The sequence below is a fragment of the Rhipicephalus sanguineus genome, chromosome 2, assembly GCF_013339695.2.
Source record: "Rhipicephalus sanguineus isolate Rsan-2018 chromosome 2, BIME_Rsan_1.4, whole genome shotgun sequence".
Classification (NCBI taxonomy): Eukaryota; Metazoa; Arthropoda; class Arachnida; order Ixodida; family Ixodidae; genus Rhipicephalus; species Rhipicephalus sanguineus.
The window spans coordinates 51,851,069-51,866,477 of NC_051177.1; the positions used below are offsets into that span (position 1 = coordinate 51,851,069).

Sequence of the window (15,409 nt, forward strand, 5' to 3'; positions counted from 1 at the left end):
GCGGAACTATACTTCTTTAGCTGCGGGCCTCTCCGGACTTATTAAGTTGTATCGGGCAATAGATAAACATAATTGCACCGAATTTCTTTCGCGTGACGGCACCTACCCCCCCCCCCCCCCCCCCCGCTCCCCATATGGGATTTGCTCGGTGCGTCGTCGCAATAAAAACGCCAGGCCTACGCGGAACAGACGGCACAGTGACAGCGAAAGCTGGAGGAGCGGCCTTTCTAGAGCCCGTTGTAAACTTTCTTGGGGCGACTACTGCGAGTAGAGTTTCAGGGTACCCACTACGCCATAAATATAACTTTACGAAGTAGGGAGGTACCCACTATGCCATTATTCATCATGCTGCTGAGAAGCAAGGTATGCACTACGCGACTGTAAGGCATTATGTGCACTTTGTTGATGCTGTGGCTGATGAAGGATCATGTCTGAGCCCTTTGAAATGGGTGGGAAGCTTTAAAGCACACACTCGTTACTTAGTTCGCATTGTGTGACGCCTGCATGGTGTTTTACTCTTCTACCACGCTACATTACATCTGTTAATGTTTCTTGCCCGACATGAAGCCTGTATAGGGTCTTCTTGCAAAAGAGTTTCAAGCACCGACGTGGCTCTGTGGTAGAATACTCGACTGTCACGCAGAGTGCCTGGGTTCAAATCCCGCTCGGAAACTGGTTCTTTAGTTTTCATTGCGCGCGACAGCTGTTACGGATAGCGGCGGCGGCGGCGGCGGCGGCGGACAACTACGCCATCAAAATCGGTTGCTGTTGTGATACCATAATAGCTTTCATCGTAAAACATTGCAAAAGGACATCGAATGTACTGACAGGTTGAAAGATGCCCCCATGTCTAGCAGCTGGCGGAGAGTGTCGATCAGAACAGGCGTCTCCACGCGGCTCTTGGGTAGGCCCCAATTGTCCAACCATCCGGTGTACATCTCCGAGTTCATGAAAGGGCCCGATGGTTGGTAACTCTGCCGTAACACGGTCGCGTTTGGCACATCGGAACCTGTGTCGGCACAAAAGAAAAGAGCAGAATAAACGTCACATCGCACGCATGAGCCAGGCTTACAGGGCCAGACGTTGCTCGTGGCCGACCAACGGACGGACAATAAAGCAAACTGGCGGGAGGGCAGGCAGGCAGGCGTAAATATATACAGGCAGACACAAATTTACCTGGAAATTGAATTCCGCAAGGTGACGAAAGGGTTAGGAAAGGGAAATCGACAACCGCCTGTTTGTAGCACGAAGCCACAAGGAAATCCATGCGGATTTCTTAGAAAGCATCTTGGATGCCGAAAAATTCGTCATGGTCCGGGGGATGAACCCGGGACCAACGACTTTCCGGGGAGGTCGCTCTACCGATTGAGCTAAACAGGAAGCTAGCGCCGGACAGTGCGAGGACGAACTAATCGACAACTCAAAGCGCATGGATACAGAATGCTGCAAATTGTTCAAGGTGGCAGACAGGCTAAGAAATTAAGGGGGGGGGGGGTCGTGATACAAACGGGTGCTTGTCAATTTTCCTTTCTCAAGACATTTACGTCATTAAGCGGAAATTACGATGCATTGTTTGCAAAGGTGTCAAATTCACCCAACATCATTCTAGGGGACTCGATATTACATTCTAAAAAAAAAAAAAAAAACGCCAGGCCTGCGCGGAAGGCGTAGCACAGCCACAGCGAAAGCTGGAAGAGCGGCATCTCTAGAGCCCGTTGTCAAATCTTTTGGGGCTACTAATGCAAGTACACTAGCAAGGTACCCACTACGCCTGAAATCACAGTTTTTTTTTTTTTTGAAGCTGGGAAGCACCTACTACGCCATTGTTCGTCATTCTGCGGAGAAGCGAGGTATTAGCTACACATTTGTAAGGCATTATGTGCACTTTGTTGACGCGACGACTGATGACGATGAGCAATTATGGCTGAGATCTTTGTAATGGGTTGGAAACTTTAAACGGCCCACCAGTTACGTAATTCGGATTGTGTGACGCCCGGTCGCTATTTCACTCTCCCACCACGCTACATAACATACGTTGACGAGAGAAAAAGAGAGAGAAGGGGGACGGGAAGAACGTTGAGACCCTGAGGAAATGGATTGTGGGCTTCTGGGCTTCCTTGGCAACCAATACAAGGGGACCTGCGAGGAAACCACTATGCTATAAATCATAATTTTTGTGAAGTAGGGAAGCAGCCACTATGCCATTTTTCGTCATTCTACGGAGAGCAGTGGTACGCGGTAAACGCATGTAAGGCATTATGCACTTCGTTGATGCTGTGCCTGATGACGATGAAGAATTATGGCAGAGCCCTTTGTAATGGGCTGGAGGCATTCAACAACCCACTCGTTGCGCAATTCGCATTGTGTGACGCCTGGTTACAGAATTCGCGTAGTGCAACACCTGCTTGTTATTTTACTCTTCTACCACGCTGTATTACATATAGTTATGTGGTTCCTTCCCAACATGGAGCCTGCATAGGGTCTTTCTGCAAAGCAGATTCAAGCACCGGCATGGCTCTGAGGTAGAATACTGGGCTCCCACGCAGAGGGCCCAGGTTCGAACTCCGTTCCATCCCGGAAATTGTTTCTTACTTCGTTTTTTTATTTTTATTTCGCGCGATAGTGGTTACGGACACCGGCGGCGGACAACTACGGCGCCAAAAACGGCCGTTGAAATGATCTCATAACAGCTTCCGCTGTAAAAAAAGAAAAAAAAGTAATGTGTTTGTCAGTGCACTTAGTTGGGCCAGTTGGTTCTGCATGTCGATGAAGTGGATGCGCTTGAAAGACGAGGACGAAGAAGAGACGGGACACACACTGCGCACGGTGTGTGCAGCGTGTGTGCGCAGTGTGTGTCCCGTCTCTTCTTCGTCTTTCAAGCGCATCCACTTCATCGACAAGTAATATGTTGTTTTGTGCGAGTTTCAGTAACGAATCGTAATTACCGTGTAATTAAATATTTAATTATTCTGCGGTCAATCATATTGCAATTTTACACAAAAATAATAAAATCGTAGGCACAAAATGCGTGCACAATTTGTTTCTGGTTATTTATTTCGAACAAAGAAAAATAAAACCTTTTGAAGTTGTTCCGGGAACGCGGCACGTCGATCATCGTAGTGCCTTCATCGAAGCGATTGACTTCAGTCATACGCAGAGAGATGTTCACTACAGTGGCGTAGCCAGGGTGTTGCACACCGGACCCTTGCCCCCCCCCCCCCCCGCGCCCCCCGAATTTTTTTTTTACGATGGCATACAGAGCCTAAAATGACGCTCGACGACATCTGCCTGCCCGAACCCCACTTCAGATCAAGGAGGTGCCCCCCACTCCTCCGAAAATAATTTCTCCCTACGCCCCTGATTCACTATGCAGAAAGTTCAAGTTAACTTATGCGCAACCTATCTCGCTCCTCCTTAGCCACTGGTCCAAACAACCACTGGCGTAACCGGGAGGGGTGGGGTGGGGGGGGGGGGGGAGTTCAAATCTGCCGCCCTCGCCCCGCCGAAAATTTTCAATTTTGCATGTGTTGCTACTACTAGAATATCGGCTACCCCCTACGCACACATACACAGGCACAAGCACACACATAAAGGGTGGTTGATCCCCACGAAAAAATTTCTGGCTACACTACAGTAAAGAACTGGCAAAAACAAGTTGCGCCCACATGTGTGGACGTTGCGCCCCTAAGGGTTAAGAAAAACTCACAGGGTCCCTCATGCATTCGCCAAAGACGACTCGAAGGTGAAAGCCGTCTTCTTTTGCTTCTCAGTCGATGTTTGATCCTTCCCCGCCCCCATCCGAAAGCTTTCTGCACCTAACGTGGTTTTACACTGCCTCCAGGATCGGAGGCACTGCAAGCTTCCTGCGCGTACCTCACCTAGTTTTGCACTGCCTCCGTGATCGGCCCTCCTTTGACCAAGCGACGATGTCATGCGATGACGTCGTGATGTCATCGAAAAATATGGCGATCTGTGACGTCATGAAGACGTCATATGGTGGCGTCATCACGCGATGATTTTTTGCATCATTCGTGTTCACGCCGACGCCGCGGGACGCCGACACCGACAGTCAATTTTTGCGTTTGACGAGGCATCTAAGGCTTTAGACTTAAAAGAGAGGCATAGGCAGGAGGGCGGACGGTCAGGAGAGAGCAGGCAAGCGCTCCGCGCAATAGTGAGCTTCTTACCAGCGCCGAAGTCGACGGTAGTGAGCGTTCCTTTGACGCGACCGCATTGAATCATTCTATCGTCGAAAGCGCCGTCCGTGGTAAACAGAACCACGTCCAGTCCGAGGTGTGTCGTCGTCAGGTTTTTCAGGTGCTGCGTGTAGTTGAAATCGCAAGCCTCGTAGGTGCCGTACTCGTTTTCCAGCTGAAATAAGTAATCCGTGGTTTCGAGAAAATGTACTGACCTGTGAGTTGCACGTTTTACGCACAGCCCTATAGTATACAGATTCTCAATTGCAGCGAATCTCATAAAGCACGTTGCTTCGCAAAGGAAAATGACATTGGTTAACGTTGGGAAGCGTATATTTTTTATTAGCGATTTCAATATTTTTCACAATGATGGCTGAACATTGCGAAGCCACGAAAAACGGAACCATGACGTTTACAACTTCGTAAAACGGTAATGAAAAACGGCGCCACAGTTGTGTAAACTGCACCTATAGTATACATCTAATACGTAATTACAGAAATCACAAATTTGCGAGAGAGCTCTTGCGAAACCCTAGTTAAACACTCTTAGCACTTTCGCGTGAACCGCAACTTCATATATAAATTTTGACAGCTTTAGATGCTTGAACAGATGCGGACGATCTTTTTTCGATGCAGTGTTGTACAAACTTGTGAACATACTTGTAAACGCACGTTGTATATTACCGCACATTCATGCATGTTTCGGGAAACCCCAGGGTATTGTTAAACTCTGGAGGCGAAAAATAGTTGCAAACCGGTCGCCATCCTTCGTTACCCATGATATGCACGTATGAATAATTTGATGATAGCTTGTTTATTGTTTGTGCACAGAGTTAGGAACATGAATGAATGCTAACTTCCAGCCCACCTTGAAACTTTTCGGCCCGGAAGCAATAGAGGATGTAAAACTACATATCGAATCATGATCATCCTCATGAGCCTGTCTTATGTCCACTGTAGGACGACGGCCTCTCCCAACGGTCTCCAACGCGATTTCATTTTATGCCTCCGATCTTTTAAAATTTCGTTGCGCCACCTAATCCTTGGCCGACCCTGTCCGCGATTCCCATCTCGCAGTATCCATTCCGATGTTCTAACTGACCCTCTGCTGTCTGTCCTCATGACGTGACTTCTCAAGTCCATTTTTTAGTGCGCAGAGTTTCTTAGTGAACCTTTGGCACTTTGAGCGTTTCTATCTATCTATCTGCCTACGTATGGGTGCTCTCGTGATCGCCTCCTTAACGTGGTGTACACCAAAATTGACATGGGATGACAAGAGGATTTGACGAATATGACAGTCGGGTCGTGACATTAATAACGTGAAAATCCTGTCACGTACGTCGTCAAACCCTTTCCTTCAGACACGTGTGGCACATACCCGTTTACCACGGGCCGCAGTGTACGGGTATGCGGAACAGGTGACTGACAGTTTATATCTACCCAGGAACGGCGAGAACAGACATTCGTAATTTAAATGCCAGAGCGTTAAGAAAAACCGACATTGGCAGCGTTGCCATGACGAATGGAAAGAATAAAACTTAGGATCTTAGCAGGAATCGAACCCCTGCATTCTGCGGGGCAATCCGGTATTCTACCACAGAGCCACGCCAGGTCTATAAACTGGTTTGGGCAAACAGCCTATGCAGGCATAATGTCGGTGAAACGTCAGTTGTGTTTGTGGTGCTGGCTATCTAATCTTACAAGAAAGCAATAAACACTACATATGTACTCCTACAGTACAGGCGTCTTATCAGATTAACGTCTGTGGTTTTAGTGTTGGCTCCGCTTTTGTAGCAGTCGAATAAACATTACATTTTTATTCCTATGATTCATCAAGCTATATTGAAGCATTGCTCGACCCCGGAGGAATACATTACTGAAAGTAACGTATGATATTCACATGATTGCACCATAAAGTGCACTTAGTTTCGATAATACTGACGCCTGTACTCTAACGTGAGGGCTGACGTTACGTCGCACCATAAGTTACCCTTTAAACGCCAGTGTTGTCGACGTGCCTGGTAAGCCCATGATGTGCACGCAGCTACTACACTTACAAAAACGCGTCGATCCATCTCGTAACGCTTGGCGCAAAACCATAAAATACAGCATAGAAGTACTCGTTGACTCCTTCGCATGAAACCGATTCCCACAACGCGTGGTACCTGCCGAATTTTTTTCATTTTAATATCTACTAGGGTATCGGCTACCCTTTTTTAATATTTTGATTTAAATATCTACACCGACGCTCTTCTTTTAATTTAGAAAAAAACAAACAAACTTTCACAAGTGTTTGCAGAATTTTCACAAATGGTTTTCGGACAGAAATCAATGAACCGAATTTACTCATAATAAGGGGCGCTTATTGATACCGTGGTTGCGGCACCGTAAACTTGAAGTTTACATCAACAGTTTCAAAACTGCTTCGAGAAGTGCGAGTTTACTTACCTGTACCATTATGATTGGTCCGTGGTTTTTGAAGAGGAGTGGGCGCACCTTCTCAAAGACTTTAATGAGATATCGATCAGCATAGTAGATGTAATCTGCACAGAGCGTAAGACGTGGAAGTCACACTGGTGTTAAAGATGTCAGTGTCGATCTAGATTTATAGTCGTCGTCATAGCGATCAGGATTCAGAAGAACAGTGCTAACAAAAAGTGAAAGGAAAAAAAAAAGCAGAAGCTTCCTGCACAGTTTTGGTGTGTAGGCATCCAATGGATCACTTATGAAGCCTACATGTACTAACGTTCTTCAAACAAGCTGGAACTTGTGTTTTATCTTTGCACTGATGTTCCTAAATATGAAATACGCGACGCTAATCGCGGCCCAAATTTTATTTCTAGTTAAGGTCATTCTTAACGCCTTACTGAATTTGACACCTTGGAGACGAGATACCACAAGACTATCGAGAGTATCGAGATTAACCTTCGACTTGCTTACGGATTAGACACGATACGCTCACGATACGCGTGCGTATATCGCAGTAAGTTCTTGAACCACCAAGCCAGACATTATGCTGGGACTGTAGTAGCTAAATTCTCATAACAATATGCGAGGCTTAATTTTTAGCCACATGGTCTCTTAGCCATATAGGAAAACCGTCGAAACCTCATATGTTCCTTTCTATAAAATCAAGCTTGCCTCTAAACTTGAAGCCTTCACGCGTTTATGGAAGGGCTCGCTATACCGCGCGCGATTAGATGCGCTACGTCGTCTTGCCATTTTTATGCCAACCAAAATCTGAGGAGTTTATGTGACGAAGCTAATCTCACCGTCTCTCAGTGAGTTCGGTATAATAAGATCAAATGTCGTTTTCAGGGGTGGTATTACTAACAAAAGCTGCTGCAATTACGACAAGTTTTAAAGCTCTACTGAAGCGCATGCGGACTTAAACATGGTCCCACCTGGTCCCTCATGCATTCGCCTAAGACGACTCGAAGGCGAAAGCCATCTTGTTTTTCCTCTGAGTAGATTGTACAGATCCACCCGAAAGCCTTCTGCACATTACGTGTTTTTGCACTGCCTCCGGGATCAGCCCACTTTTGACGAAACGACGAATTCATGTGATGACGTCTTCGCATGATGTCAAAGTTATGTGACGTCATAGTGACGACATGATGACGCCACAAATTCTGGCGATCTGTGACATCATTTCACTTCTTGCATCACGCGTGCTCAAGTCGACGGTCAGTTTTCGCGGATGATCAGGCACCTCAGGCATTTCCTTAAATATTAATTAAATCTTAGGGGTTACGCTATAATAATGCAATTGAGTTATTTGTACACTGTTTCATGCTGTTGATTATGGTGAGAAAGCACGCGCGCGCGCGCACGCGCACGCACACGCACACGCACATGCACACACACACACACACACACACACACACACACACACACACACACACACACACACACACACACACACACACACACACACACACACACACACACGCACACACGCACACACACACACACACGCACGCACGCACACACACACACACACACACACACACACACACACACACACACACACACACACACACACACACACACACACACACACACACAAAGAAATGAAAACCAGTAGGATGGAGGAGCATGCATAGCTCCTTCGTACTCACTTTCGTCCATGGTCCGAACCCGTATCGATGAGCCATTTTGTAAGAGCCAGTACGGAAGGCCTCCCTTAAATGAAAAACAATCATTCTCAATTTAATTCAGTCGCCGCTCAGAAAGTGTCGGACAAAATAAACAACAAAAAATGTCGCGCACAACCGATCTCGAATGACTGTCGATGTTATGCGATATTTTTTTTAGTGGCACGAACAACGAGTGGCAATCTTGTTCCTTTTCCCAGAACTTTCGATCGAGCACTTCCGGTTTCCCGAATATTCAGAACATTAGTTAAAAAAATAAAACAGGTAGAAATCGATGGTTCTTTTTCAAGTTAACAGGTATATTGGATACATTTGATTTCGAAGCGTAAGCCGACTTAAGATAAATACCAATTAGCTGCCAGGATAGTTAATGAATATTAATTGAATGAGTTCATTGAAAGAGCGGACCCCCTTTTTTTTTTACTGAGCAGCCGGGATTGGTAAAGCACTTGGTGGGGCAGACCTCAACCACGTGCTTATACGTAGCCTCCGAGATAAGCTTCGGAAGCGTGTGGAACGCACGCTTAACCCAAGGAATGCACAAGGGCGCACGAACGCCAACGTGCGAGTGTCACTACAGGACACCTAAGTGAAAGATTAGGGTCGCCTCCAGATTTTTCATGTATGGCGACTGTCATCAAAACATCCCCGTCGATCTAACATGATATTTTGACGCAATTAGTGAGTACGCGTGCGTCTATTCTTACAGCTGTAAGCGAAAAAAAAAAGAAACGCTCTTAATGTAAAACATGTATGCGCGCATGGATCCTTCCATCCATCTCGTCACGTGTTTGTTGTCATAGTCGTGACTATGTTTTCCCTCAAATGCGCATAGTGTATGTCTACTCACGAAGTCGCGTTCGGCGCAGATGTAGGGGCCCGGCCGGAGGATGACCATGAAGCCGAGTCTGTGGGCGATCTTGAGGAAGCGCACAAGATCCTGCTGCCCTTCGAAATTGAACTGGCCAGCTTCGGGCTCGTGGCTACTCCACTCGACGTAGCTGCAAAGGCCCATGCAATCTCTGAACGGACGCACCTCTGATATCACTCTGTTTGCACGAAATAAGGGATGCTCGCCGCCGCAGCCAACACGGCAGCTGACGAAATACGAACTATAGCGTGCAGCACTCGGCGATTGAAACGAGATATTCGCAGCTTGGTGCAGTCGGCGCTTGTTGCGCCACAGGTGAGTGCTCGTGAAAGCGAGCTGACGCGTTGCGGTATACGGTGAGGTCGAGAGAGTTCGAGACGCATGGCGACGACTGCATCCGGTAGACAACCGCTAGTAACGTCGCGCTCAGTCTGTAGTTATTGGCGGTGAAGCGCTGCACGTCATGGCTACGCTCACGTGCTGCGCCGCGCGAAGCGACCGTGGGAACGGTTTAAAGCCACACATCACTTCACTGCCGCTCTGATTCCTCTTCTCTGTCGTGACACAATTACCAGAATGGACGGTAATCAGTAAAGGCTTGAAGATCTGACCTCTCCGCGAAATATTATGCAAGAAATGTCTGTCTTCTCAAGTTGTTTAGGTGACGGGACAGAAATGCGACGTCTACAAAAGCATATCATTGATAAGCCTGTTTGCATTTTCATACATAAAGATAATCCGATGTGCGTAACTGGACCTGATGGGTCTGTATTGTTACACCCATCGTGAGACAAAGACGTTACTCACGTTTCTATTGTGTTCAAGCCGGACGCCTGCATTGTCTTGAGGCGGTCCTCCCAGAGGTCAGGCAGAACCCTGAAGTAGTGGATGGCGCCCGACATAATCTGGACACGCTGGCCGTTCATCACGAATGATTTGCCAGGGTAGTCTACTGTGAAGGACGGCTTATGAAAAAGAAAAACAAAAAAACAAACGCGGACATGCTGAAGCCCTTCATCCGGCTCTGGAACCATTCACTGCAAGGGCGGAGCTTTTTCTCAAGCGGTAATTTTCTCAAGAACAACATTTCTGCTGCAAGGCACACTGGCTACGAAATACTTGTACACTCACCCCCATTTTCGTTATCGGTATGTCGCGCCAGACGTCGCACGAAATCGCGAACAAAACAGTTCTGCGATGACGCAACGGTACCATACTGAGACGTTCCGTTATGTCACTTCAATAATGCTATATGTTTCCGTAAGATTCTTACAGAAATACATGGGAAATGTATGGAAAACATATGGGCTTCGTATGGATTTCATACGAAAAGACGCGGAAATATTGGAACGGCATACGGAACATTTCAGTAGGGAGGCGCGTCAAAGTACCAGCTTGCTGCAAGACAAGGATTCCAGTATTAACGATGGTGCATACATAACTCCTTTTTAGACCATACAACCTGCGGTATGCCTGTGGTTACGGCACCGCGCTGCTGAGTTCGAGGCAACAGCACACGTGACACGACAACGTGCACAAATTCGTTCCATATGCCGTACAACGACTGAAGGACACTCGTGTTGGCTATTGCTAGATGGTGCTGGCTAACTGCATAATGGCTGTTTTTGGCTAGTGTTGGCTATCACAAAAGTAGCGTTGTCTTCATTCAATTTCAATTACATGCTTGACTTGTCTGCCAAATTTTTTAAGGCTGTCAACTGTACTACAATGACCCCGCAGAAGTTACACAAACATGAACAGATTGGACTGCCATGTTCACAACAGAAATACTCGGTAATAAAGGATGATATCAGATTTCTGTAAATTTATCATTTTGAGACCTTTAAAGCGAACAAAGTGGATATAGCATACACTTCCCTTATGCATTAGTGCGGGGAATGCATTTGAGACTGCGTGCATACACTCACCCGAAATAATGAAAGCCATATCAACCAGCCTTTCTGCAGTGGAAGCGGAAGCCTGTCCGGGGACTTGTACATGGATATCCAGGAAAGGCAAAATACAGCGCAAAACAAAACCAACCATCTGAAGAAAGCTGTTAGTCTTAGCGAGATAACGGGTCGACAAATCCTGACCCTCATCTTGTCGATGTGTCCTCGTAAGAAGCCGCGTCACAAGCTACAAAAAAAAAAAAAAAAAAAGAACTGAGCCTCATCATCAACAAGTCATTTTTTGTCTACAGCAGGACGAAGAGCTATCCTAGCGCTCTTCAATCTACTCCATCTTGCGCGAGCAATAAACGGCAAATTACAGGTAGTTCAGCAATAGCATCTGTCATGCGCACTATCTTTACAGAGATCAGCAGACGGCTCATGCCTTTGTACAGTCGAGCACGATATGAGCGTTATCGCGCGAGCGTCGGCCAAGAACTACGACAGCGCCACGGCTGCAGAATCCCCTTTCCCGGAGAGGGAGGTATCAGGCAAGCTTCACTCACTCTTTTTGCTGTTCCTTAAGCTGCAATCACCCCCGTCTGAGGAAGGCACATTTTCATTTCTTTTTTTTTTCTTTTTGGTATGACAACGCGATATATTTTGTTCAACTTAACAAGCTGTTCAAACGAAGCAGTCCCAAGCACCAGCTTTACCAGATCTTTCCCTGGAATTTTGCTTCGTCCGCGGAGCTAAGAGCCAACGAAGAATACATTTGATCGCAACGACTGGAATGCTTAAAAACGCCAGGCCTGCGCTGAAACCGCAGCACAGTCACAGAGAAAGCTGGAAGAGCGGCGTTTCTAGAGCCTGTTGTAAGCTCTCTTGGGGCTACAATACAAGTACACTAGAAAGGTACCCACTACGCCGTAAATCACAATTTTCGTGAAGTTGGGAAGCACCTACTAAGCCATTATTCGTCATTCTGCGGAGAAGCGAGGCACCAGCCACACGTCTGTAAGGCATTATGTGCACTTTGTTGACGCGACGACTGATGATGATGAAGAATTATGGCTCAGCCCTTTGTAATGGGTTGGAAACGTTACGCGGCCCACCAGTTATGTAATTTGCATTGGATGACGCCCGGTCGCTATTTCCCTCTCCCGTCATGCTGTATAACATACGTTGACGTGGGAGAGAGACGGGGGAGGGGGGCGAAGAACTTTACTGAGACCCCGAGGAAATGGGTCATGCGCTTATGGGCTTCCTTGGCCACCAATACAAGTGCACTTGCGATGAACCCACTACGCTCTAAATCATTGTAATTTTACTGAGACCCCGAGGAAATGGATCATGCGCTTATTGGCTTCCTTGGCAACCAATACAAGTGCACTTGCGAGGAACCCACTACGCTATAAATCACTATATTTTTGAGAAGTAGGGCAGCAGGCACTGTGCCATTTTTCGTCACTCTACGGGGAGCCGTGGTACCTGCTAAACGCATGTAAGGCATTATGCGCACTTTGTTGATGCTGTGCCTGATGACGACGAAGAATTATGGCAGAGCCCTTTGTAATGGGTTGGAAGCATTCAACAACCTACTCGTTGCGCAATTCGCATTGTGTGACGCCTGGTCACAGAATTCGCGTTGTGCGACGCTTGGTGCCTATTTTACTCTTCTCCCCGCTATATTGCATATGCTAATGTGGTTCCTTCCCGACATGAAGCCTGTATAGGGTCTTTTTGCAAAGCAGATTCAAGCACCGGCATGGCTCTGAGGTAGAATACTGGGCTCCCACGCAGAGGGCCCAGGTTCGAATTCCGTTTCATCCCGGAAATTGTTTCTTATTTCGTTTTTTTTTCTTATTTCGAGCGATACTGGTTACGGACACCGGCGGCGGCGGCGGACAACTACGGCGCCAAAAACGGCCGGTGAAATGATCTCATAACAGCTTTCGCTGTAAAACAGAGAGAAAGGGTGTAGAGTTCGTCGTAGGGACGACTGTTGTAGCATGGAAGAGCCAACGATGGCGAGAAGAATGCGTAATCTTGATTTTCACTGTTCCGAAATGTGCCGCTATAGGTCCCTGGGATGCTAGGCCGGTCGACGCTCGCGCGATAACCTTCATATCGCGCTCGACTGTAAGGCGCTCCCGGAATAATTCGGAACGCCGAGCACGCAGCCGCTCGCCGGCGGAGCGCACCGGCAGATAAATGCACGCAAGGTGTGCGCATGCGCGGCCTCCCTAGCGAGCTAGTTTAGCTCCCTAGTGCATCTAGATTGGCGTTGTCTTGCACCAAAAGCGTAGCGCTAGGTGCCATCATGACAAGGTGGGCGGGACGGACCAGGCCCTGTATCGTATACTGCGCACCGCAATCTATAGATATAAAGGCTTGTGGATTCCTTGCGGCGTGTTCTCGTCATTACCTGCATCCATTATGTGATACTGCTTGCGGTTGAAGCGCCAAGGCCACAAGGCCAACCCTGCCTTCTTTTCAACCGTGTTGGTCTGTTCTGCGAGGTATTAGTTCCTGTTTAGTTATCTTTAGATCCGTGGTACTACTAGCTTGGTAATAAGAGGTCAATTTGGACTATTACACGACCGCTCCCTTACAGGTGTGTCGGCGATCGCGGTAATAAAACAGTTCACGAAATTAAATAACACGGCTTGTTCGTCATGCAGACGAAGTGGCTGCATGAGTACTATAATCGTAACTGTTCGGGATTAACGTCCCAAAACCACGAAATGATTATGAGAGATGCTGTAGTGGAGGGCTACGGAAATTTCGACCACCTGGGCTCATAGACGTGCACCTAAATCTAAGCACACGGGCCTCAGGCATTTTCGCCTCCATCGAAAAGATACCACCTTAAGACATGACACCACAATCTTTTATTTGCGCATCACATTAGGATGTTTGCGTATATTTGTGCACCAATCAATCACGGAATCTGGCTGTTTGGTAGCGAGTATTCTTACATTTTGATCACCTGTCTTTATTTGTTGGCGCAGACAGCTATTTTCTTTTGCTCAGAGGGAGCTTAGAATGAGTCTCCTCACTGGCTTGCAGGTTCAGTGCTGTGTTAACCTGGCCGGCGCTTTGAAAAAGATCGGCGACTGCTGCAGCAATAATGAGAAGGTCGCATTCTTGTGTCTTCCGGATCGTGGTGCATCTCCTAGTTGGCCGTCTTCATCCCTGTATGCTTGGATAATGCGGTTGACCGCGCTTACATACTTCCCTGCGAGGTGGCATTTCTCGCGCTGAGATTTCTCTTGTAACCAGAGCTCAATTATTACATCGATCGGTACTCTTTTCAGCATGCTGCCTCGATAGGAAAAAGATGAACGTCGTGTCACTGGCATGGTTCAAATATATTCGTATCTCTTTATCAATCTTGCCACCGATATGCTCACGGTCGCATCTGATGAAACCACCGCCCTTTGCGAGCGCAAGTCACGGTCGCCTACCCGAAATAACCTCAATAATATCTGGGGTTTAATATCCCGAAACCACGATATGGTTATGAGAGACGCCGTAGTGGAGGGCTTCGGAAATTTCGACCACCTGGGGTTCTTTAACGTGCACCTAAATCTAAGTACACGGGCCTCAAACATTTTCGCCTCCATCGAAAATTCAGCCGCCGCGGCCGGGATTCGATCCCGCGACCTTCGAGTCAGCAGTTGAGCGCCATAACCACTAGACCACCGTGGCGGGGCCCCAAAATAATCTTATCAAATGACAAATAGGAAGCAAAGTAGCAAAAGAAAAGAGTCATCCAAGCACACGAACACGCACGCACGACGGATCCTGCTCCAACGCGCGTGCATGCGCACACGTGGCTTGATACAGACACCACCCACCAAGCCGCCCTTATCAAAACGCTAAGGGACACATAGGGCACCGTTTTGTAGCAACACAACGCGAATCTAGGTGCAATACAAAGCAACGGTTGCTTGCTGGGGAGACAGCGCACGCGCAGACCATGGTACTACTTTTCTGCGCTCATACTCTGCCGGCGCGCTGCTGCGTGTCCGGTGTTCCGAATTATTCTGAGAGCACCTTACGTGCTGCTCGCGTTGAAGCGATAGAAAGCACGAAGGTCGCTTCGCTCGCTGCAGCGGCCGCATTTACTTACACCAGCGTTTTGTTGAGTTACTCCAGGGTCGCATGCTGAAGTACTGAGCTGCTAGCCTTACTTCGTATAACATTCCAATTTGATGCTACTGCTTCACCTCTGCGGCGAAACGAAGTTCTTTTTTTTCTTCAACGCGTTCTCTAGGGTTTGAAATA

The 15,409-nt window shown here is 47.5% G+C and overlaps 1 protein-coding gene across 2 annotated transcripts in view; it reads right to left on the reverse strand.

Moving 5' to 3' along the window:
- The window catches only part of LOC119382947 (beta-galactosidase-like), a 25,290-nt gene extending 15,106 nt beyond the window's left edge, over positions 1-10,184 (reverse strand). For both annotated transcript variants that reach the window (XM_037650884.2, XM_037650883.2), the window contains exons 1-6: positions 10,032-10,184; positions 9,204-9,354; positions 8,318-8,381; positions 6,645-6,739; positions 4,188-4,371; positions 829-1,009 (exon numbers count right to left, since the gene is read on the reverse strand). In XM_037650884.2, the coding sequence (XP_037506812.1) occupies positions 829-1,009; positions 4,188-4,371; positions 6,645-6,739; positions 8,318-8,381; positions 9,204-9,354; positions 10,032-10,150 (794 nt within the window). In that variant the 5' untranslated portion in view covers positions 10,151-10,184. The remainder of the gene's footprint in view (positions 1-828; positions 1,010-4,187; positions 4,372-6,644; positions 6,740-8,317; positions 8,382-9,203; positions 9,355-10,031) is intronic.
- Between the last annotated feature and the right edge of the window lie 5,225 nt (positions 10,185-15,409).